Source organism: Dipodomys merriami, unplaced genomic scaffold, assembly GCF_024711535.1.
Source record: "Dipodomys merriami isolate MVZ:Mamm:240054 unplaced genomic scaffold, mDipMer1.0.p SCAF_48, whole genome shotgun sequence".
In the NCBI taxonomy this organism is placed as follows: domain Eukaryota; kingdom Metazoa; phylum Chordata; class Mammalia; order Rodentia; family Heteromyidae; genus Dipodomys; species Dipodomys merriami.
Window position 1 is genome coordinate 8,750,667 of NW_027206046.1, and position 26,004 is coordinate 8,776,670.

The window sequence follows — 26,004 nt, forward strand, 5'->3', positions numbered from 1 at the left end:
GACTAAATCATTTGATGTAAAAATGGGGGAAAAGGTATTATGGCATAATAGGACTAGACTGCAAGCTAAATTAGAATCAAGAGTGTTAGGGCCATTTTTTCAAATAGTAATTTCTTTTTTTTTGGGGGGGGGGGCGCTTTTGTCTCTTCAATTTACTAGATCTCTCTCATTCAAGTTTCTTCCAGTGCCAACATTCTGTGTTTGCAAGCAGCCAAATTCAGAGGTTGCATATCAATGAAGATAGACTCACATATTTTCATGAGATTTGGAGTTAATACAACACTGAAAAAGCATAAAGAACTCACACTTATGAAATATTATCAAATCAGACATTAAGTCATACTAGTTCATTCTCATAAACACAATTATAATCATTTTCATTATCTGATCTAGCAAAGGAAATTAATATATATTAAAGTTAGATACCTCTGACGGCAGAGTTTTATTATGCTTTTGACATTTGGAAAATGATGACTAATACAATTTTTGTATTTCTAGGGGATTTTTGGATATATCATAAAATAAAACAGGCAGTATCATCTATACAGAAGATTTATCCTTGAAACTTGTAATCTGAATTACTAAATGTATAGGAAAATAATATAACAAGATTTCAGTTCTCAGAAAAGCCCTTAAAAATCTATTTAGCTGCCAATAAAATGGAAATAAAATTGGTAGCTGCCATCAAAGGAGATCCTAGTTCAATGGAAGGACCACTGGTTTTTTCTAAGTCCATATTTTTAAGCAGAGGCTTCATTGACAATAGCCTTGACAATTACAATTCTAAGAGCAGGTTTTGTTCAGAGTTGTATATTGGATATTAAATAGATGTATTTATAACATTAGAAAATTCTAGAACTGCTGAATACCTTTGGGGATACCTAACATTACTCTATCAGAAAGGTAATGGTTATTTTCAATTCCTAACTTTTAGCCCTGAATTTCCTCATATTTGATCACATGTTGATTTCACTCTTCAAGAAAATATTAACAAGCCATCTCTACAGGGAAAACAGGTATCAGAAAGGAATATAATCAAATGTTTCAGACAAAAAGGAAAATTCATGCTGAGTACCAGTGGCTCACACCTGTAATCTAGCTACATAGGAGGCTGATATTTGAAGATCATGGCTTGAAGCCAGCACAGGCTTAAGTCTGTGAAACTCTCATCTCCAATCAACTTCTCAGAAAAAAAAAAAAAAAAAAAACAGAAGTGGCACTGTGGCTCCAGTGGTAGAATGCTAGCCTTAAGCAGAAAGAGGCTCAAGAACAGTGTGCCCAGGCTCTGTGTTCAAGCCCAGAACTGGCAAAAAAAAAAAAGGGGGGGGATCCAAACAAGTTACTCTTTTATGTCTTAAATTTTTTATTTAAGACAATGCAGACATATATGCTTCTTAAAATAAGTAAAGCTTTGATAAACCTGGAAGAATTGAAAAGACGGCAGCAACTGATTCCATAATCACTTAAGAATCAAAAGATGTGCAATTTTGTGAAAAAATTCATTTCGGTGTCCAATTAATAAATCAACCCCCATCATGACCAAAAATGACTAATTACCAAAGGAAAAGGTAAACAACTGTTACTGAATTTTTGAGGGGACCAAGAGTGGAAAGCTTGCTTCCAAAGCTGGAAGTGAGTCAAGGCTGGGAATATTACTAATTGCTAGGGTTAAAGTTTGACACAAAGCTTTAATGCAATACAATAAAGAACTGTGGATGCTAATTGCCTAGTGATGTACCAAAAGGGTATACTTACTTGAAACATAAGAAAAACCCTCCACAATTCCATACTGACAAATCAAGAGTAGTTCTGAAATTCTTTAAAAGAAACACTAACTGATCCAATGTAACAGCTTTACTTCCTACATTAATACACTTCAAAATATCTAAATGAATACAGAATCTGTGGCCAATTGTTCATTATTGAATCATTATCAACCCTTGTTAGACCATATTTCTCATTGTTGCAATGTATAAAATCATTAAAGTATTTGAAAGCTCCATCATAAAAGACAGTGGCATTTTATAAACCACTCTTTCTGCAGGCAAATGTGCTTATAGCTGAACATAATACTCAAAACATTCCCTAGATGTACAATCTCTCCCCCAAACTTAATGGTGTTTCTTCTACATTGACATCAATGATGAAGTATGCAACTGCTTTTCTCCTAGCTTTAACTATTTCTGAGCATTCACCATTCAAACGCCATTCTCAAGGTTACCTATTGTTACAGTTATGAACAATTCAAATGCTTCTAATCTGCCATGTACATTAGAAGCAAAGCTTCAATTTTTATTTTTTAGCCTGAAATGTCCTTAAATTAACAAGGAGCTAGAAAAGTGAAACTATCAGTTGTCACTATCGAGTGTTACAAACCCAAACATTCATGCATCTAGTGGTTCAATTCCTTTGTCTCATTTCAAGTTGGATTGTCTGTTGCTGCAGGGGTGAAACTGCACTACAATTTCAGAGATAATCATTTCCAAAATCAAACTATTGCCACGTAGACAGCTCCGCTGAGAAACCTCATTCAGTTGTTTTTATTGAAAAAAAAGTGAAGGAAGAGTGGCAAAATCAGACGTTGTCAATGGCCAATGAATTTTGAACATAGATTCCTAACGATTTCAGGGTTATTTCTCCCTTTTTAGTGCATAAACACACCAAAATTAGGTAGTTAAGACTCACAATAAATAAATGGTCTATATGCAGTTGATATACTACAAAAAAGTAGTTTGATGAGCACATGGGTTGGTTTTTAGTCTTTATCCATTTAAATGGAAATAAACCTTTTCACAAATTAGTTATGATTTACTTGGAATTTGTTTGTCAGTCCTGGGTCTTTGAACTCAGCCTGAGTGCTGTCCATGAGCTTTTGTGCTCAAGGCGAACACTCCACCATTTGATCCGCAGCTCCACTTTCAGGTGTGTGTGGGTTTTTGGTTCGTTTTTGTTTTTGTATTTGGGGGGGGGGGGAAGAGGACGGGGAGAGGTGAGGAATTACAGATAAGCATCTCACAGACTTTCTGCTTAGGTTAGCTTTGAACTACAATCCTCAGATCTCTCAGCCTCCTAAGTAGTTATGACTACGAACCACCAGTGCCAGCTGACATATATTTTATACACAGAATACTGGTAACTATTGAAAGTATTTCAGTAATCCTCTGAAAAGTGAAAAATCAATAGGCACATGCTCATAATTGCTCCATATTAGATGATACCTCAAACTGAATTTTAGAAATATTTTTAGTCAATAGCTGCACAGAACAAGTAACTGACATCCATCCCATACTGTCTGGATGTCACTGAAACCATTTCTTCCCCACAATTATAGTAGTCACATGGACTCAAAGCTGTGCTAATGATGCAATTTCACTGTGCCTAAGAGTTATCTCTGTGAGCAAAGAATAAAGGCAAGAACAAGAATACAAAAAGGACAATTTATAATGATTTACAGTTCAGAGGAAGGACCTCAATTAAGAAAGCTTAGTTATATCCCAGAACTACAAAAAGGCTAACTTTAAATTGCTCTGCTATACTTAGTGTAAATTCTTAGAGAAAAGATACAGTGCAAAAGGTGTGTACTTTCCTTTGACGGTAAGCTTAAAAGAAAAAATTTAAAATAAATGAACCAATTAATCATTTTGTTCAAATTCAATTCTTGAGTTTTACTTGAAATAATATGCTTGATACTATGGTTTTCATTGGCCCTTATTTTAAAATAAATGGTAATCTTAACCATAACTTCTGATGATTACATCCATGTCCTTTTAATTCTTGTATCAAACTCAAAATATCTGGCTTTAAACTGTAGTTATGTTAGGCAAAATCCACAAGACTATCAGGTGCAGGAGACAAACAAAGACTGTTCAGAGCAAAGTCATTTAGAAAGAATCTGCAGACCACCAGATTTTGGATTTGAGTAATCTACTTAGATTAGCTTGGCTGTGTCTCAAAAGGACAATTCTAAGATCAAAATATAGGTCACATCCCTAAGAAATAGAGTGAGTAATAAAATCAGTGTCAATTACACAAGCCTTCCAAATTTACATGACGTCAATGGCAATCAGTAGAAGACTGAATAAAGCTTTTCTAATGTGCTGAGCCAAAGCATAAACAAGAAGAAAAAAATGTCATAGATGGTTTTTTTCAATCAGGTTTTGCCAAGAGGTCAAATTGCTTGTTTAACTAAAAAAAGAAAAAAGAATGGCATGCAAACTGGGGGGGAAATGGGCTTATTTTGGAAGGGGAAAAATGAGGCTTCGCATTGAGTAAGGAGTAGCAGGAAAACAAACAAACGAGCCATACACGTATGGCTAGGGGATTGTGTCATGACCCTCATAGTACTCTTCAATTTTGCAGAAGATTCTCAAACATCCTCAAGATGAACCCAAGTACTAAAAACAAATTCTGTAATAGCTAAAGGAAATATTAAATTTTAATCAAGTAGTGCCAAAATCTGCCTAAAATCACGTGTATAACATGCATTAAAACAAATACTAACTCACAAGAGCCCCTGAAATAATGCCTCTTGGACCCCCCAGAAAACATATACTACTTGAGGTCACAAAGACATTGTCAAAGCTGACAGTTCAAACACCGTAACCTCTTGTTTGACGCCAAAAACAACAGTGCTCTGAGAAGGCCCCAAATTTCAGAATGATGGCACTCAAGCTGGACTGAAGAAGAAAAGCTCCAGACTCTAGGAAATCAGGGGTTTCCTTCTAGATACTTACATGTCCTTGGATAAAGGGATAAAACAAACTCAGAGCCATAGGCTTTAGGAAGACTACTTACAGAAAAATCAACTTACCCATCAGATTTGAGTTCATGAAAGGTGTTGGAGACAAGCCTTCGTGTGCCCCTAATCGACTGTCATTCAAGTGATCACTGTAATGAGGGCTGTCTGTAAAACCCTAGGGGAAAGAAAGACCAGAGTATTAAAAGAGATTATGTGATAGTCATGCTAATTGAGCAGCACAACACTCACCTAGTTAAAGTACAGACAACCGGTCATTCCTAACAAAGTTTCTGGTTAATCATTTGAAAACCTAAATAGCTGCTTTTACTTCTTTCTTAAGATTTTAAAGTAAAAAGAAAAAGGTTACTTTAAAATTTATTGTTCTTAAAATTAAAGGAATTTCTGAAATAAATACTAGCTAAGTATGTTGTTTGCAAAGTGAAAGGGAGCTATACAAATTTTATAAAGGATTACTAAAATTATCTCCAAAAGACAAATTCTATGGATTAAGAAAAAAAAAGGAGAGAAAATCTACTTCAAAGTTGCAATGAACTAAAAAAAAACGCTCTTTCTATCTTCCCACTCTTCCTCTCCACCCAAGCTTTACAAAGCATTACACAACTGCAGCAGTTAGTATTATCCCCACCTTTGGTCCACAGCTCCTCCCAGCCCTGGAGCTCCTGCCAAACAGCTGGCCACTTCACTCTCTCCGCCCAGACCCACCTGAGCTCCCACTTACTTCACTTCCTGCCCCCAGATCCTTCTGCTACCTAGATAGGGACAGGTGCCATTTGCTCCCTTCTTGGGGGAAATATCGCTCCTCTAATAAACCTTATAATAATCTTTCTCCTGTGCCTGCCTGCCTCTGTGTGGTCCCCTGGGATGGATGTGAGGGATCCTTCAGTAGCCTTATCTAAAATAATAGAAATTATCCATTATTTGTATTTCTAAAACTAACTCACCAACAATATACTGAAAATAAACCCTTTGCTAAACAGCAAACAATATATTTAACAACAAAAAAATTTTTATTTGAACTCCTTTTAGAACTAGTATATTATCTCACAGAAACTGAGCCATGTAAAAAATATTTAATAAAAACAGTTCATTTGTGTCTGAAAATGCAAGACCACAAAAATATATTATGATTTCATAATAGCTGTTACTAAATTTCTTTTTGTACTTTAACATATGTGTTTTAAAACAAAGGGAGTTCTATGAGCTTTGACAATACAGTTATTTCTTCCACATCGGGTGATATTTAATTTCTTTCCTTTTGCTTAGTGTCAGCTGTTCCCTCTTTCCCCACTCATTCCCTCCTTCCCATCACTGCCACTGAGTTGCTTAGTTCTCTTTGATCAATGTCCACAATAAAAACAATTTTCCCCATGAAGGTTAGAATGTATTTGTGACTTGAACTAAGTATCACTATCCCACAATACTGTGAAATTTCTGAAATGTATGTAATCACTTAATCACAATAAAAAAATTGCAAAAACAAAGGGAGAAAAGATAATAAAGTTCCAAAATTCCTACAGATTAAAAAACTATCCTGGTTCTCAGATTCTTGCTCTTTTTTTTTTTTTTTTTTTTTGATCCTGTCTTGGGCCTGAACTCTGGGCCTGGGTGCTGTCCCTCAGCTCTTCAGCTCAAGGCTAGCGCTCTACCACTTGAGCCACAGCACCACTTCTGGCTTTTTTCTTTTTGCTTATGTGGTGCTGAGGAATCGAACCCAGGGCCTCAGGCATGCAAGGCAAGCGCTCTACCACTGAGCCACATTCCCAGCCCCAGTTCTCAGATTCTTACACAAAGTGTATCATCACCTCCAAAATGATACTGTTTCTAAATAGAACTTTGAATACTAGTTAATAAAAACTCCAAGTGACAACCACCCCTCTCCTAAATTAAAACCATCATATCAAAGATCAGAAAAACTTACATGAGGCCCAAATAAGACAGAAAAACTGCTCTGCCTGGCAGAAACCAGAAACCACCCAAATCCTCTGGGACTATAAAATCATTCATCACTAACATTTATCACTACCCAGACTACAGGCTAACTAACATTCAAGAAGACGCTAATAGGGCTAAAACTGTAGGCATGCTGTCACTTTAACCAAAGGACTAGGAGTAACTGTCAAATCTTAACAATTGCTCATGGATTCAGGTCACTACTCTTTCTGCTGTTCTGCTTTAAAATTAACCTTCAGAGAATGTGAAATCCCACATGAATCTGTTTCAGTTTTATCTACTTTATAATCACTGATACACATGTGGCAGACAGACACTCAAGACATACTTGGATGACGTTTACACCTGATATGACCACCAGGGTGTCCCCAATAACCACAATCAAAGTCCCATGCAGGAGAAGATACATATAGAATAGGATGGCTTTTACCCAAGGTCTTTCCATAGAGTTGCTTCTATTCTGAAGTGAACACTGCTACTGTGCCAAGTGATTTACGATCATTTCACATACATCTGGGTATTCTTGCCATTCTTAGAGTCAACACAAGGCATTACAACCTGAAAAGTACTCACTAAAACATGGCTTGTCATCCTAAAAGAACATTATTCTAGAAAATGCTAATTGTGATGTGTATGTAGGTCAGCCACACTGTCCACACTAAAGCTGGATGTGAAGAATATATGAATGTATAAATTGGAGAGAATACATATTCTTATGTATACATTCGTTCAAAGGTATTTTATTTATCACCAGTCCTGGGGCTTGAATTTAGAGCCTAGGCTCTGTCCCTGGGCTTCTTTTGCTCAAGGTTAGCACTCTTATCACTTTAACCACAGTGTTACTTCTGGCTTTTTCTGTTTATGTAGTACTGAGGAATGGAACACAGGGCTCCATGAATGCTAGGCAAGCACGCTACCACCAAGCCATATTCCCAGCCTAGTCCAAAGATTTTTAAATAGAAAGTAAGTGTCAAATAGGCTTCAGTGAAAAATAAAAAGGGGGCTAGATCACAAGAAATTTAAGCAGCATGCTTCTTAACACATAGAATTAGGTATAATTCTAATTACAGGTCATTAGAGAGAAAAGGATGAACTAAGAAAATATATAATTTATAGCTACCATAAATTCAAATGGCAAAAGGGTATGATTATATAAGTCAGTGTGATCCTGGAGCAAACAAAGTTAACAGGAACAAAGCAAAATAATGCATGAACCTGCAGGGGAGCAAAGAAACTAGTAATAATATCAAATAGCAATCAATCATAGTACATATTTTTACCTGATAGAAAGTGACTATTCTGAGGACTGAGGATGAGGCTCAGTGGGAGAGCTGGCCTACTGTGTGCAAAACACTGATTGGTCCCCCCCACCAGAGGAAATAAAAGGGAGTTACAATACTAATAAAAACTTCAAACTGAACCCTTTAAAGCTTCTAACTAAAAAAATCTGAATTCTGGCCATGTGTGATAGTGGATGCTGGCAACCTCAGCGCTCCAGAGCCTGAAGCCTGACATTGACAAGCGTGAGGCCACCCGGGGTTACATATATAGCAAGACCTATCTCAAAAAACCAACAGATCAAACAAACAAAAACTTCTGAAGACTGGTATCACTATGAAAATAACTGCTAAGAAAATTAAGACTTGCATATGGTAAGTGATATACATTATGAAAAATAAAGCAAAACAATCAGAATTATCTATTGTACTAGCTTTTTAGCCACTCTATACTACTGGCCACAGCCTATTTCCAAACATTCCTTAAAAAATTACTGTTCTTGTCTTATGATAATGAATAGCATATAAGATTAACAACTGATTATATTACTAATAAAGGCTGAAATGGGAAAGGGGAGAACAATGAAAGGCATGAATGATCAAGATGCATTCTTCACATAAAGGGACATGTTAAATTGAAAACTGTTCATAGAATATATGAAAACGACACTTTTTAAAAGATAATACATGGAAAGATACAAAAACTGTTCAATTCTATACTTAAAATCTACCTTAATTATTACTTAGTGTATTTTAAACAGTTCCATCTATATCATAACACGTCATAACAGCTTTGACATGATGCAATATGTTCTACAAAATGCATTTCATACTGTTTTTCTCTGATCATTGTATGGCACAAGAATTTAGAAATGGGCCGTGAAGGTGATCAGTGGTAGAGTGCTTGTCTTGCATGCATGAGGCCCTGGGTTCGATTCCTGAGCACCATATAAGCAGAAAAAGCCGGAAGTGGCACTGCGGCTTAAGTGGTGCTAGCCTTGAGCTGAAGAGCTGAGGGACAGCACCCAGGCCCAGAGTTCAGGGCCCATGACCGACCAAAACAAAAACAAAAACAAAACAAAAAAAAAAACACAGAACTTAGAAATGTTCATCTTTGCTACAAGAGAAAACCCATGAAGTTACTGATCAAAGTTGTTTCTATATTTATATAAGTAAGACATAATCACCTTTGTTACAAAAACCCAATGATAAATGGACTGTCTATCTGACCTATCTACCTACCTAATTAACCTTCCTACCTACCTGTTTTGCAGAACCTTACTATAAAGTTTTCAGACACAAAAACAAGAACTCAGCCAGGTATGATGGCTCACACCTGTAATCCTAGCTTGAATGGCAGGAATTCAAGGATGATGATTCAATGCCAGCCAGATCATAAAAGTTCAACAGACTCCATCTCAACCAATAGCTAACCACACCTGTCAACATCTATCTGCCTGCTTGCTTTGAGTTCTAATATTTTCAATGTGTGCTATCAATATGTATCTGAGATGAGCTTATCAAGGCTTACCAATTTTCTCTTTCCTTCTCTTCACTCCCTTCTGCCTGTTTTCTTCTTCCTTTCACCCTTTCTTTTCTTTCATCTTTTCCCTGTGTTTTCATGTTTCATGTAGTTACACATGAGATTTAAAAATTGAAATGTCATTGGAAAGTGTGACAATGCGCATGTAAACATATGTAGGCACTCTGCTAGACACCTGGATACATGATGAATAAAACACAATCTTTGCCTTCAAGGACACTGAGAGTAAAAGAAGAAAAATAATATGCAAAACTATTTTAATCAGCTGATAACTTTTTCATGCAATCCAAGATGTTCCACATTACCACTTCTAAGGTATGATTAGTATTATTAAATTCCTATTATTAGTCTAAGGCACAGGATGGACCAACAAGTAAAATTTTAAATGAAGCCCAAGTCACTCTGCCAAATTCTAAGTTAAACTTCCCGGGCTGAGTATAAATAGCTTATATGTCCATATACCAGCCCAGCTCCAAGTATGAACATCAAAGCAAAGCGCACTGCCAGAATGGCAGAAAAAAATAGCACTGAGTTCAATAAAGAAGGCCTATTAATTTACCAAAAAAAAAAAAAAAAAACTGTTGTTAATTAGAAAACCAAAGTGTCAACAAGCACACCTCTGGTGGCACTGTGAACATTACAACTAATTCTAGTTGAGAACCTGCTATGATCTAGCTCTATGCTAGGGTCTTTCATGTGTCAGTTAATTTAACCTTTATGTTTAATTCTATATCTTTTCTATGTCATGGAGGAAAAATATATCTTAAAGAATTCAAATAATTTTAACCAAATCAGAGAATAATAGAAAACTGATTTAACTTCCTACATAATTAGTAAAGATTTACATGCTGGTCACTTTTTTCTTTTAAATCTCCACCACCAAAAAAATGTGTTAATGTGATTCATAGACACGTTAATAGAGAATCATTTTCACTAAGCCAACTATTCCCAAGGTCTTAGAAAACCTTTATACTTAAGTACAAACTTATTGCTATTATTAGGGTGTTGTACAGAGCAGTTACCATTTAATAAGAGCCTTTATACTTTTAAAGAATGTGAGACCCAAGAAATTTGTTTATATGAACTATAGCTATTGATTTATCATGTCAGAAAAATTAACCTGAAAAAAAACACAAGAACATAAAAGAATACACTTATTTAACCTCTTGACATATGATGTCAGAGCAAAGATATCATCATTTATCATGTAGCCACTGAAAGCCTCACAAGTCAGGAAAGAATAAAACTGAAATCATAAATCAAGTTTTAGTAGTATTGTGAAAACTATGTTAACCTTGTGAATACTCTTAAAATATCTAAGAGGGCTGGGAAGGTGGCTCACTGGTAGAGCGCTTGCCTTGCATGCTCAAGGCCCTGGGATCGATTCCTCAGTACCACATAAGCAAAAAGAAAAAAGCCGGAAGTGGAGCTGTGGCTCAAGTTGTAGAGCGCTAGCCTTGAGCTGAAGAGCTAAGGGACAGCGCCCAGGCCCAGAGTTCAGGCCCCACGACCGGACCCAAAAAAAAAAAAAAAAAAAAAATCTAAGAGACACCTAAAATTCTCTGGAATATACTAGGTAAAGTGCTGGGTTAGACTATTAACTATATGGAAAAACAGACAATTCCTAGGACTGCTTGCTACCTTGTATGAATCTAGATTCTCTTATTGGTTGAATATTGTAGCCTCATTTCAGAGGCTAGGACAAAACTAAGAAATCAACAAGCCATCCCTAAAATTACACAAGTATGGTAATTGTCTAACTGTACTATGTTAAAGAACAGATTTCTGGCTATAGGTTCTAAAATATCAATAGTCAATTATCTGCAGAAAGTTTGTAATAAGAAACAAATTGGATAGCAAGAAGGGTATCAAAATTCCAAGGATCTCTTAAGGAAGCAAAATTTTCATCCTTGTACAAGACAGTAAGAGGACAGCCAACAGGAAACTGAGGTCTTCAGCAACTCAAAAGGAACTGCATTAGTATTAGTCAACAATTACATCAATTTGACTGACAGTAGATTTTTGTCCCATTGGTCCTTCAAATGAAACCCTAGCTCTGACCAGTATCCTCTTATGAGATACCAAAGCAGATAACCAAGTTAAACCTGTCAGACTCTTTGCCCACAAACACTGTGAAATAAATGAATGTGCTGTTTTACACTGGTAAGTTTGTGCTAATTTAACACAGTAAGAGATAACTATACTTGATGTACATATGTGAAAACAGAATTGTGAAATCTGAGGGGATAAGTGCATCTGGGATAAATGGAAGAGGGCAGAATGATGGATGGGGTTAACACTGATCAATACACTGTACACATAAAATGACAAGCTGAATTGAAAGCCCTTCACATAACTACTTAAAGATAATAAAAAGAGATAACATTATGATGCAAATATTTAGTAACAAAATATTATGAACATGTCAGTCAACTCAACTTAGATGAAATGTTAAATTTCTTATACAACACAAACTGACCCAACTAATTCTGCTTTTTAAAAAAGATAATTTGAAGGACCCAAACACAACATTCACCTATACAATATACTGGCTTTTTGCTTTGGAGTAAGTCATTTAAAAAGATGACTTAAATAGCCTTTTATCCATTAATTTAATTCAAAATCAACCAAAAAAATCTAAACACTTAGATATTTTCAGTAGTAAATGCGACTAAATATTTAAGAGCAAATACCAATTGTATAAAAGTTCATCCAAAAAGCTGAGTAAGAAGTTATAATTCTCAGCTGATTTTCTAAGGTCAAGATTATTATGATACCAAATATAGAAAAAGACTAAAATAGTACAAGAAAGAAGGAAAAACAAACCCCACAGATCAATATTGCCCAACTATAAATATCTGTGACATTTCAGCAAACTGAATCCAATAATATATGAACAGGTCAGTAACAAAGGTATTTATCCTAGGAATGCAAAGTTGCTCTAAAATTTAAAAATCAATCAACCAATTAATGGCTCTTACACTAAAAATAAAAAACAGTATCATCAACAGATGAAGAAAAAATTATAAAATTCAGCATCTATGTTTAGTAAACAATCAATAAATTAGGAATATAGAGAACTCTTCAAATAAGTCACACCAACAAAATCTACAAGTAACATCATATTTACCTCCAAGATCAAGGACAAGGCAGGGCTGCCCACGTTTACCAAACTGCTCAATGCTGAATTATAAATTATGGCCAGTTCAAAAAAGATAGAAAGAAAATAAAAGCTGGGTGCCGGTGGCCCACACCTGTAATCCTAGCTACACAGGAGACAGATCTGAGGATCATGGTTCAAAGCCAGCCTGGGCAGGAAAGTCCATGAGACTCTTTTTTTTTTTTTTTTTTTTTGGGGGGGTGGGGGGGAGGTCTGGTCGTGGGGCTTGAACTCTGGGCCTGGGCACTGTCCCTCAGCTCTTCAGCTCAAGGCTAGCGCTCTACCACTTTTTTTTTTGTTGTTGGTCATGGGGACTGAACTCTGGGCCTGGGTGCTGTCCTTGTGCTCTGCAGATCAAGACTAGCGCTCTACCACTTGAACCACAGTGCCACTTCTGGCTTTTTCTGCTTATGTGGTGTTGAGGAATTGAACCCAGGGACTCATGCATGCAAGGCAAGCACTCTACCACTGAGCCACCTTCCTAGCTCGCGCTCTACCACTTGAGTAACAACGCCACTTCCGGTTTTTTTCTCTTTGCTTATGTGGTGCTGAGGAATCGAACCCAGGGCCTTAGGCATGCAAGGCAAGTGCTCTACCACTGAGCCAACTTCCCAGCCCCCATGAGACTCTTATCTCCAATAAACCACTAGAAAACCAGAAGTAGTGAGATGGCTAGAGCCTTAAAGCTCTCGCCTTGAGCTGAAGAGCGCAGGGACAGTACTCAAGCCTAGAGTTCAAGCCCCAGCACTGACCACCCCCAAATTAAAAATGAAAGTTCATTTCTCATTATTGATGAATACATACTGCCCAAACAGAAAATCCTTCAGATTTTACCAAAATCCTACTACAATGAAAATAAGTTGATATAACAAGATTAATATACAGACCAACTGTAGTTTTTTATTATCAGATATAAACCAAAAATGAACTTTTAAAACATTTCTAACAGTAGTATTTCATCTAAGATTATGGTTATTAAAATGAACAGAAGGTTTGAAAGACCTGATCACAAAAAATTATGAAGCATTATTAAGAGAAATTAAAGACTTAAAATAGCAAGATATGCCATATGGGTTAAAAGTCCACATTGCTAAGATGTCAATTACCCTCAAATTAACCTGTAGACTTGATGCAATCCCAACCAAAACCCTCAAAAGCTTTGTAGAACCTTGATACGTCAGTTGAAATCTTTTTCAATTTGGCTGAGTGTGGTGATGCATGATTGCAATCCCAGATACTGAGGAAGATCACAGTTCAAGGCCAGTCCTGGCAAAAAAATTAGTGAGACTCATTTCATCAATCAAGTTGAAGATGGTTCACAATATAATCCCAGCTATGTGGAAAGCACAAAGCAACATCATCATGGTCTGAGGGCAGCCCCATGAAGAAAGCACAAAATCCTACCTAAAAAAAAATAAGGGCCGGGCGCTGGTGGCTCATGCCTGTAATCCTAGCTACTCAGGAGGCTGAGATCTGAGGATCTCAGTTCAAAGCCAGCCCAGGCAGGAAAGTCCCTGAAACTCTTATCTCCAATAAACCACCAGAAAACCGGAAGTAGTGCTGTAGCTCAAGTGGTAGAGCGCTTGCCTTGAGCTGAAGATTGCAGGGACAATGCCCAGGCCCAGAGTTCAAGCCCCACGACTGATCAAAAAAAAAGAAAAAAGAAAAAAAAAAAGTAAAGGGGTAGGAAGGGATGGTAGGGGAAAAACAAAGGAGGGGGTAACAATGCTCAATAGGAAATGTACTCATCCCCTTACTCATGTAACTGTAACCCCTCTGTACAAAATATCTTTACAAAATATACATTAAAATATATATTAAAATAAATAAAAATAAAGTAAAAGCAAGTGGAGGTATGGTTCAAGTGCAAAGCACTTGCCTAGTAAGCATGAGACTTGACTGCATTCGGTTCAAGACAGCTGGTATTTAATTGCTTCATCACAAAAATAGTTTCCTAAACTCAAAGGTATAGTCTCTTCCAAGTACCGTGTTGGTTATGTTGTCATTTACATCTAAAATGTTCCCCAAAAGGGGACATGTGTTGAAGGCTTTGTGTCCAAAGCAGCAAGCACAAAACTGGGGCTTCTGAAATATGAAGGCTCTGACTAGGATGGGTTCGTAATTGGCTGGGTTATTGGGAGGTGATTGAAACCTGGGAGTCAGAACTGAGTTGAAGGTCCTATGGGGAGGAGGGTGCTCTTGAGGAGTATATATTGTCCCAGCCCCTTCCCCTCCCACAATATCATCTTTCCTCCTGCATGGGAGGAGCAGATTCACTCCACCACATGCTCTCTACCATTAAGACTGCTTCAACATGGCCGGGGAAAAAAAAATGAATCAAGTGTCCATGGGTTTCTACCCCCTAAAAACATGAGATGAAAAACTTCTTTCATCCTTTCTCAGGTACTTTATCACCATTACAGAAAACTGTCTAATACATGATACAAAACCACATTAGAATAATTATCTTAACTGATAAATGAACTAAGGCTTAAAGCTGAAATACCAGTTTAATATATTGAAAGAAAATATTTTCATCTTCTATTCTCTGCATAAAACTGTAAGAATATATAGCAGCAGAAGCACATCTCCAGAGAAACTGACATGCTGCTAAGTAAGCCTTTGTGAACATAAGCTCATGTAAGGTCTCAGAGTACATACTAAACCTTTTAAATAGATTGAAAGAACTGACGCCTTTTCTTAAATGTGTAAGTCATAGTCTAAGGATATAGACTCTAAGCATATAGACTCTAAGCATGAGTTGCCCCATTTCCCCCTAAAATCTCTTAAATCCCAAGATCTACAATGCAAAACTTTCCCCATAGCTTTTATGTACATAAACAAAATCTAGTTTTTCTGATGCACAGGACTTATTGGGCATTTAAAAACTGTAACAGTTCGTCAACTTGTTTGGGACATGTTCCAAGAATTCAAAACAGCTGTCTCTCCAAGGAGCATTCAAAACTTATAAAATTCCTAACATGGTTTTATATCACAATGGACATGTAACTTTGCATGGGCCAAGATGTAAAACTAGGAACAACACTTATAAATTGTAGGTATGTGCTACATATTAAAAAAAAAAACTTGTCCACTTAATCCTCACATATTTTTTAGGTCAAAGCTCAGAAATTAACTTGTCCACATCAAATCTAAGAGCAAAGACGGGACACAAATCTGGCTGATTTGGGCTTTCAGCTTGTGGATTTATTTTTTTCTTTTTTCTGTTGTGGTTTTGTTTAACATTTAAAATAAATAAGTTTTTGAAAGAAATAATGCTAGCAGAGAAAGCCAAGCAAGAACATGAAGTCCTGAGTTCAGGATCCAGCACTGGCATGAAACAGCACTAACAATTAAAAAAAAAAAAAATCTATCTAAGCACTGGGAACATGTGCCTGTGATCTTAGCCACTCAGGGGGCTGAAATATGGAAGACCTCCAGTAGAAGCCAGCCATGGTTCAAACACCTGAAAGACTCTAGTTCTCATTATCTAACAAAATTGCAGACCGGCGTCATGGTTCAAGTGATAGACTATCAGCCACAAGTAAACAGAGTTCAAGGCCCGGGGTTCATGACATGTTTTAGAATATCTTTCCTTCAAGTCTGGACAAATAAGGAATAGCTAACTGTTTAAGGTCTCTCATAATAGAAAGAAACAATAATAGAAAGAGACAATAATTTTAGAGGCATACAACCTACATACAACTCATAGATGTTTAGTTTTCTGGTGATTTGTCTTTTCTAAACCTTATTTTCCTCACCTCCAAAACTAAGAACCTACATTTGTAGGTCAAAACAGGTAACACTGGAGAGTGAAGCTTGTGAACTATACTATGATAAACACTAGTTACAATTATTTATTAATAAAAATAAGCTAAGTAAAGCTAAATATTTGTTTCGTTAGAATATTCCCTAGAAGTTTAATCTCATGAACAAGAAATCTCTATACTGAGAAAACACTAAGAAACTTCTAAGAAAATAAGACTGAGCTCAATGATTACAAAAGAAAGTCTAAGATGGGCCTGGGAAGGTGGCTCAATGGTAGAGTGCTTGCCTTGCATGCATGAAGCCCTGGGTTCGATTCCTGAGCACCAGGGCCCAACACCGACCCCCCCCCCCAAAAAAAATCTAAGATAAATAGACTAAATCAGTCCTGATGAAGATGTTACAGGCATATAAAATTAAGAAAAATTCACAATAGGGCAGGAAACTGACAGGAAAGTTCTTCCCCAAAGTATCTGTGGTAGAGCACATCAACAGGTTTGTCTCTAGAAAGAATGGCTAAACAGGAAAAACAGAAGCCTTGATTGGCTTGAAACAGGATAACAGACAATCCAACCAGTATGTGATTTATTTCACCTTAAGTATCTCCTGGCAACATATGTGATGGGTTATCATCATAACCCAACTTTTTCTTACCCAAGAATATGTAGATTAGTTTGTATGCAGATACTGTTTTGAATACCAAACATTTCTAACAAACAACATTTACTACTGAGGGCTTATTTAAACCTAAAATCAAAATACACCCTTTTCTCACAGGCAGGTTTTTCCCTTTCCACATTTACAACATTCTGAAGGAGCAGTTACATAACAAAACAGATCAATGGGAACATAGATGCAATATATAGAAACACTTACTTTACTTCTCTGTCCCTTCTGTCTTGCTTTGCTATTTAACTGCTTCATCTTGTGTTTTGTACCTGAGATCAAGAGGCATAAAACACTATTCAAAATTTGTGGGTCCTTTCTAATTAGTGCATATGAATTCCTAATCACTACAAAATCTGTAACCTTTCCCCTTTAAAAATAGAAAGAATAACAATAAATAATTTAGAGAAAATTATCTATGCTACAGGAAGAAAAGCAATACTGAACTTTATTATACACTAATGCTGACAAACAAGGAACAACAAATAAAAGCTGCCTTTAGCTTCTCACACCATTTCTCCCCAGTAGAGAGGAAAATGTTAAAATCAAATATTCTGGTAGTTATTTAACACAACCACAGCTAACTTGTCACATACAGTCTAAAACCCCGGGGGAGTTTAATTCAGGAGTTCAAGATTCTGTGGATGGAGTCCATTGAATTTCACATCTTTCCCAGTCACCTAAGTTTTGTCAGTTGCTTCACCCATCCACTTTGTAACATTCCTTTTCTTTCCATTACTCTTCAATCTGGCTGCTATCACCCTGCCCAAATGTAATTTCTTTTTTTTTTTTTGGTCCGGTTGTGGGGCCTGAACTCTGGGCCTGAGCACTGTCCCTCAGCTCTTCAGCTCAAGGCTAGTGCCCTACCACTTAAGCCACAGCGCCACTTCCGGCTTTTTTCTTTTTGCTTATGTGGTGCTGAGGAATCCAACCCAGGGCCTCATGCATGCAAGGCAAGCGCTCTACCACTGAGCCAACTTCCCAGCCCCCAAATGTAATTTCTTGAATGGATCTATAAATCAATCTTTGCTGATCAACTTATTGCTTGCCACACTTTTACTTGGGACTCATCTTTAATACACACAATAAATTAATCCTTATTAAAAAAAACTTGAAGGTTTTAAAATCTGTTATTATCTGTATAAATCTCTTTTTAATTGGCTCTTTATTTCCTAAAGATGGACTGCATTTCTCAAACACAACGGTTACCTGGCTCTGATCTGTCTATGGAATTTAAATCTGGGGAGCATCTTTGTCCTTATGTTCTGACTATTCCATATTTCCATGTTGTCTGTCTCTCTCTCTCATTCCCTCCCTCTCCCTATCGGTCTGACTGTCATTCTTTTGGCAGAACTGGGGCTTGTGCTCCATCACATAAGCCACACCCACAGTCCTACTTCAACTCCAATCATAACAAGGTCTTTGCTCATTGTTCTATTATTATTCAAACACTTCTTCCTCTATTAACTCTTTTCTGATCACTGAAAGCAATCTCTCCCTCCCCTTAAGTAACCAATTATATTATTTTGGTAATTATGAGGTACCTAATTTATAGCTTCTATATTGCTATCTTTAATTATAACTAAAATAATACACATATGTATTTTTAAACATATGTTATCAACTAAAAGTACACACTAATTTACCTTTTGACATTTCAGGAACTAAATGCATTTACCAATCTCTCAATCCCTGCTTGTTTAGAAGCAGGGAAACTAACTAGAAATGGTGATTGTGTGCTAATCTGTTCCCAAAGGGAAAGAACCCTAACTATTCTAGGGATTCCCATTCTGCTGTCAAATGTAAATCAACCTTCTAAAACCCTAGTCAGTATAACTCTTCCTAAGGTCAGAATGACCTCTTTGGAGTTTGTATAGATAGGACATGACAGGTACCAAGGCTTTCTTATCCCTTATCAAACTCCTACCTACAAATGAAGTGGCTCTTAGCCAAGCTTGTCCACATGAATGAAAAGATACTGAATACCCACTATGAATACAGACAGCACTAAGCAAAATTAAAGTTCTCTTTGGCCTCATCTGGCAGAAATGGTCCAAGAATCACAAAAGAAATGGTGTGAATCTCATCTACATAAACTTATAGACTAATTTTAGTCTCCACAGACTGAAAACTATATTCTCACTATTGGTGAACTTTATTTTCATTTCCCTTATCCTAAGTGCTCTGCTGTGGCTTTGTGTATAAAATTCAGAAGCCTAGAGCAACTTCAAAATCTTTGTGCCCTCATATTTTCACTTTCTCTAGGATCTGATGTGTCAGCTTGCTGTTGACATGTGTCTCTGACAAATGTTCCCTGAAATGATCCCTAAGGTAGCAGACTTCTGCTACGGGTAGCAGAAGTCTTAGCAAGTATTACAAGGAAAAACCACAAAACAGATCTGCTCCTTTCTCTTAGTAAAAAGTCCCTGAAATTACTTTGTGCTGAGTCACAGGCAGCCAAAGAAGTCTCATCTCCACTAATAGACTTAGGTTTGCAACTCTAGTGAAGTCATTCTTAGCACTTACTTCATTCCTATCCATGGAAGAAAACTTTGAGATAAGAATTATCTTCGTCCAAGCCCAGAGTTCAAGCCCCACGACAAAAAAAAAAAAAAAAAAGAAGAAGAAGAAGAATTATCTTGCTTGGGATCACAAATAAAGAACTAGAAATGCCAAAACTAGACACTGCCAGCCCATCAATCAGCCAAACTGATTTAACACTGACCCTTCAAATTTTGCTCTATTCGTTTTCATAATACGCTGCAGAGCTAGGGAAATTTTTCTACAATCTCGCACCATCCTCATTCATTAGCTGCACATCCTCTTGTTTTCTAGTCTCCCAATCCTCCTGAATATGACAGAAAAATTTAGGGCAGTTCTTTGAGTTGGGAAATACTAAGGGGATGAAAACATACTATCATAAGATTCACAGCATTTGAGTTCTAGGCCAGTAAGTGATTAATTAGTCCTATAGACTAGCCAAATCTCATGTGTTTCTTTATTCAGATAATACAAAACAGAACCTGGCCAAATCTCAAAAGCTTCAGTCTCTTCTTCCTCACCTATAAAATAAAGGGACTTGATGTAAATGGTAACTAACATACCTCTCAGCTTTGAAAATTTTGTGACAGTACCCAAACTACAAGTGAAGGCTGGTTATTTCTAAAGTACCAACACAACAGTCACATATAACTTGAAAACTGCTCATGGTTAAAATGCCAACTGTGGTCACTGATGGTACTTCTAAAAGTAATTCCTGCTGACGGGTTTCCTACTAACAAACTCAATTTTACCTTTTAAATAAAGGAGTGAAAAACGTCTTTACAAAACAAGTGTCAACAGGAAAACTTCTCTTATTTCTGTGAACCCCTATCTCAGATGTAAACCTCAGATGTTTCATTTTAGAGTTTGGCCTAGGCTGGGTAACACAGGTCAAGAGGGCAAGGGAACACGCGCACACACACACGAAATATCCACAAGACTCAAATGATCAGACAACATCTCAGCAAAAGAATTTGTAAGTCAGAAAATACAACCATCAAAATGGATATTATTAGCTAGGTGGAGATAGTTTCATTTGGTGTATTAATAAATTACACACTTCATAAATATTGTTATAGTCTATCTTTATTAAAACTCAAAATGTTATGTGAAAAAATTACCATAATCTTAGAGACAAGAACCCAGAAACTCAAACACGTGAAGTAAATGACATCACACTGAAGGTTTCCAAGGCCCATCACCTTTCTTCACTTTCTTTTCAGTACTGGGGGTTTAATTCAGGTCCTCTAGCTTTGTAATCCAGTTAGTACTTGAACCACACCTCTAGTTCTTCTTGTTTCTTTATCCCTTTATCTCCACCACCCAAGTAGCTGAGATTACAGCTGTGCACCACCACTCCTGGCCCAAAGCCTATAATATTAAATAAAATGTCGCTCTCTAAGTAGAATCCTCATCAATCAGAATAAATTTGTAAGCACAGAAGTCTTATTACATTAATAGTACCACCAGTTACTTCAAGGCTCATAATCTTACATCAAAATTCGTTCCTCCCTCAACCTATAAAACCAGCCTAATAAGTCTAATGATTATTTCTCAATTAGTATTTAGCAAATACACCCATTATATATAAAGCACTATATTATGAAAAAAGACAAAAAGCTTTTATATCAACATTTGGCAAGAAGAAACTTGTTATCACAAGAACAAAATAAAATAATAAAAAAGTAGATAAATAAAAGGGAAGGGAAATTGATTTTACTTATATTCCTTATAGTTATGCATGGGGGGGAGGGGGAGCCCTGAACTCTGGGCCTGGGCACTGTCCCTTAGCTCTTCAGCTCAAGGCTTGTGCTCTACTACTTAAGCCATAGCACCACTTCTGGCTTTTTCTGTTTATGTGGTGCTGAGGAATCAAACCCAGGGCCTCATGTATGCAAGGCAAGCGCTCTACCACTGAGCCACCTTCCCAGCCCCTCTTTATAATTCTAAAAGAAAAAAAAGTTCAAATCAGCAAATAATTCTCATCTGTTATACATAAAGTGCAGCACATTTCAATATATACATGTGTGTATATACATATATATATATCCATATATGTATATATACATTTATATGTATGTATACGTGTGTGTGTGTGTGTGTGTGTGTGTGTGTGTGTGTGTGTCCCGTCCAAGACAAAAAAATATTTTTCTGTGTGTCCCAGTCCTGGTGCTTAAACTCAGGGCCTGGGCACTGTCCCTGAGCTTCTTTTTGCTCAAATCCAGCACTCTACCACTCAAGCCCCAGTTCTACTTCTAGCTTTTTTTGAGAAGTTTATTGGAGATAAGAGTCTAGTAGACTTTCCTGCTTGGGCTGGCTTGAAACCTCAATCCTCCCTCAGCCTCCTAAGTAGCTAGGATTATAGGTGTGACCACTAGTGCCTGGCTTCAAATGATGTTCTTATTAATAACAATCATATATGCTTATAATTATGAAAAATGGCTAAGATGGTATGTAGTCTTTAGAGATAAAACCTTAAGAAATTAATAATCTTCCTAGAATGGAGGATTTGAAGGTAACCACAAATGTCTTTCTGGGTGAAAGGGATTAAAAGGAAAAACTTTTTGAAACTGGATCCAGATTTTTAGTTTAAAAAAAAATTTTTAAGCCTCAAACAGCAAAGTAATTTCTTTTTTTTTTCTTTTCTTTTTTTTTGGGAGTGGGGGTCCGGTCGTGGGGCCTGGGCCTGGGCGCTGTCCCTCAGCTATGCAGCTCAAGGCTAGCACTCTACCACTTGAGCCACAGCGCCACTTCCGGCTTTTTTCTTTTTTCTTAGGTGGTGCTGAGGAATTGAACCCAGGGCCTCAGGCATGCAAGGCAAGCACTCTACCACTGAGCCACCTTCCCAGCAGCAAAGTAATTTCTTAGATTGTTCACTAACCCATCTTAGATTCCAATTTTGACAAGGATACAAGAGAGAAATTAAGGGAAGAGAGATTTCAATGGAAAGAAAACTGAGGAAAGATAGCACTTAATCCTCACTCTATTGAAACTCTCAATGGACAGGAAGGAGGAAGCTGAGAGAATCCAGAGATTCAGCCAGCTGGCGAATTTTTAAATTAGAAAACAAATTTACTACAGAACCAATGTAACTTTTCATTATATAATCTACACTCAAAACAATAAACTAAGAGTAAAAGACACATGACACATCAGACCTATGGATCAAATAGCAGCAAGAAAAGCCAAATTTTCTTTGGATACCATCTGGAGGCAAACTTAATTTCAAGATCATGAATTGCATGTGTTGATGTACATTATTACTATGCTCTTTTTTCCTAAAATCCCACATAGTACTTGGGTAGGAAAAAAACAAATTAAAGGGAAATAAATATAAACTACAAAGGCAGCACGTAATGCACTTTTAAGAAAGCACACGTTATTACAGCACAGAACTCAAGCCAGTGCAACAGAATACTATAATATTAATAAACAGTATATTGTTAATTCCTTAGACATAAAGCTGCTACTTCCAGAATCTAAACAGAAAACCTCTCTTTTTCTTTTTTTGTTGGTTGTGGGGCCTGAACTCTGGTCCTGGGTACTGTCCCTCAGCTCTTCAGCTCAAGGTTAGCACTCTACCACTTGAGCCACAGCGCCACTTCCAGCTTTTTCTGCTTATGTGGTGCTGAGGAATCGAACTCAGGGCCTCATGCATGCAAGGCAAGCACTCTACAACTGAGCCACCTTCCCAGCCCTTCTCTCTTATTCTTATTCACAGCATTCCTCAAAGACTCAGAAACTATTTTAAAGGTATAATGTTGGACATCAACTATGCCAAAGATAAAATAGTATCTCCAGAACTGACACCAAAATCTAAAGCACAAAGCTCTTTAACACGTAGTTCTCTTGGCCACTGATTCACAAAGAAAAACACAAAACTCCATATTAACTAGCTATAATTTGCTTCTAATATTTGGGGAGGGGGGCCCCACAGTCCTGAGGCTTGAACTCAAGGCCTGGGCACTGTCCCTGAGCCTCTTTGTGCTCAAGGCTAGCCACAACATCACTTCTGGCTTTTTCTAAGTAGTTTATTACAGAGAAGAGTCTCATGGACTTTTCTGCCCAGGCTGGCTTCAAACTGTGATCCTCAGAGCTCAGCCTCCTAAATAGCAAGGATTACAGGCATAAGCCACCCAGGGCCCAGTTCCTCTAATTTTTTTAAAATTCCAGATTCTATCTCATTCTTTCCTAACGTAATTAAAATAAACACAGGTTATAGCCTACTACCACAGGTAAATCTCTTCTTTTAAGAAGTACTATGATATATAGATAGCATTTTTCAATGCAAAAGAGTATAATAAATCCACACTGAGACCAAGAGCTGCATCATACATTCAGTTTCCTTCTACGTCTTATCCCAATGTGCTTCTTGGCTTATGCACCCATAAATTCTATGCTTATGGGTCTTCTCCTGGTTAATAATAATTTAATAATAATGTTTCGTTATTAATTTAAAGTATATTATTTTTAGAGAAGCATTTCTTTTCTTTTTTTTGGGGGGGGGGTCCGGTTGTGGGGCGTGAACTCTGGCCTGGGCGCTGTCCCTCAGCTCTTCAGCTCAAGGCTAGCGCTCTACCACTTGAGCCACAGCGCCACTTCCAGCTTTTTTCTTTTTGCTTATGTGGTGCTGAGGAATCGAACCCAGGGCCTCAGGCATGCAAGACAAGTGCTCTACCACTGAGCCAACTTCCCAGCCCAGAGAAGCATTTCTTAACCAGTTTACTGATGCGTCTTAGAAGTGTTTTATCTCATCTCAAATCTTTCATTTAATAATACTCCATTTCCAAGTCTCATTTTTGGGCAAGTCTTTGGAAATTTGTTTTTTGATACCAGTACTCAGGGCCTCGGCAATGGGCAATGTCCCTGAGCTTTTATGCTTTTTTATCATATCACTTGAGCCACAGTTCCACTTCCAGATCCTTTGGCAGTAAATTGGAGATAATAAGTCTCACAGACTTTCCTGCGTGGGCTGGCTTCCAAACACAATCCTCAAATCTCAGCCTCCTGAGTGGCTAGGATTATAAGCCTAAACCACTGGCACCTGGGTGGGAAGTTTTTGTTTTGTTTTGTTTTGTTGTTCATGGAGCCTGAACTCAGGGCTTGGGTGCCATTCCTGAGCTTTTGTGCTCAAGGCTCATGCTCTACCACTCTGAGCCACAGCGCCACTTCTGGTTTTCTGGTGGTTAAATGGAGATAAGAATCTCAGAGTTTCCTGCCCAGGTTGGCCCTGAATGGCGAGCCTCAGATCTCAGCCCCTTGAGTAGCTAGAATTATAGGTATAAGCCAGCAGCACCCAGCAAATTTATTTTTTTTTACAGTAAAAGGAGCATACCTTTAGATCTCTCCGTGTGTAAAACATTAAGTTACTATTATTTTCTATTAACTGTGAACCAAGGAATATCATCTTCCATGTCTATCATGCTTGACATGCTTTCAAGAGATGTGACTATAGAGATCCTAATATACATATCTGTTAGTCTACTGAGGCACAACTAGGAGAGGAGAGGCTGACAGGTTCACTGAAAGACAATGCCATCTCTCAAAGCAAATGGACAACTCATGGAGAAACATAACTATGTAAGCATGAAGAGCAGTCCATAGTCTATGTGGTGAGGAACACTGATCCTTCCAGTTTTAGAGAAGTGCTTTAGCAAGTCCAGGTGCAAAAGTAATACCAACAATTTTTTCCTTTAAATATTGGAAACATAATAAATTGCGAATGTACAATCGTTTATACAAGAGTACAAGAATTAAATCTACTATGAATGTAAAGGGTGGTTTATCATATTCCCATAGAAATCTGTTACTTTTCATTTCTCTTCAAATATAGAGTGAAAGGAGGTACATAATAAGGCAAATTATCTTTACAATTCTAATTAAGGGTTGAAAGGAAACTTACTCTAGATGAATCATAGGAGGGGCTTGGTTGACCACTTGTTCCCCAAGATGTGGTACCTCCACGTTCATCTATACCTAAGAAAAGAAGACAATGATGGTGTAAATCTTCTCAAGATGTTTTGGTGTATGCTTTTGAATAAGTACAACAGAGAATACACAATTCAGAAGATCACATGTGCATCTTTGCAGGACTATCAGTTGCCTCAGAAATCTCTGTAAGTTAGTCCAAAGTATCTTACAGGACTCTACAAGCAGTAATATACATATGTCATCAAATTTCAAAACTGAAATATTTCTTTGGAGATTTTTAAATGGTATATATGGGCCAGAAAGGTGGCTCAGTAGTAGAGTGCTTGCCTTGAATGCATGAGGTCCTGGGTTCGATTCCTGAGCACCACATAAGCAAAAAAAGCTGGAAGTGGTGCTGTGGCTCAAGTGGTAG

General features: G+C 37.2%; 1 protein-coding gene across 4 annotated transcripts in view; it reads right to left on the bottom strand.

Moving 5' to 3' along the window:
• The window catches only part of Tcf12 (transcription factor 12), a 281,258-nt gene that overhangs the window by 163,139 nt on the left and 92,115 nt on the right, over positions 1-26,004 (bottom strand). For 3 of the 4 annotated variants that reach the window (XM_069995334.1, XM_069995336.1, XM_069995335.1), the window contains exons 4-5: positions 25,564-25,637; positions 4,811-4,913 (exon numbers count right to left, since the gene is read on the bottom strand). In XM_069995334.1, the coding sequence (XP_069851435.1) occupies positions 4,811-4,913; positions 25,564-25,637 (177 nt within the window). Of the gene's footprint in view, positions 1-4,810; positions 4,914-17,330; positions 17,393-25,563; positions 25,640-26,004 lie in introns of those variants that run through there. The other variant, XM_069995337.1, reaches the window with a different exon arrangement.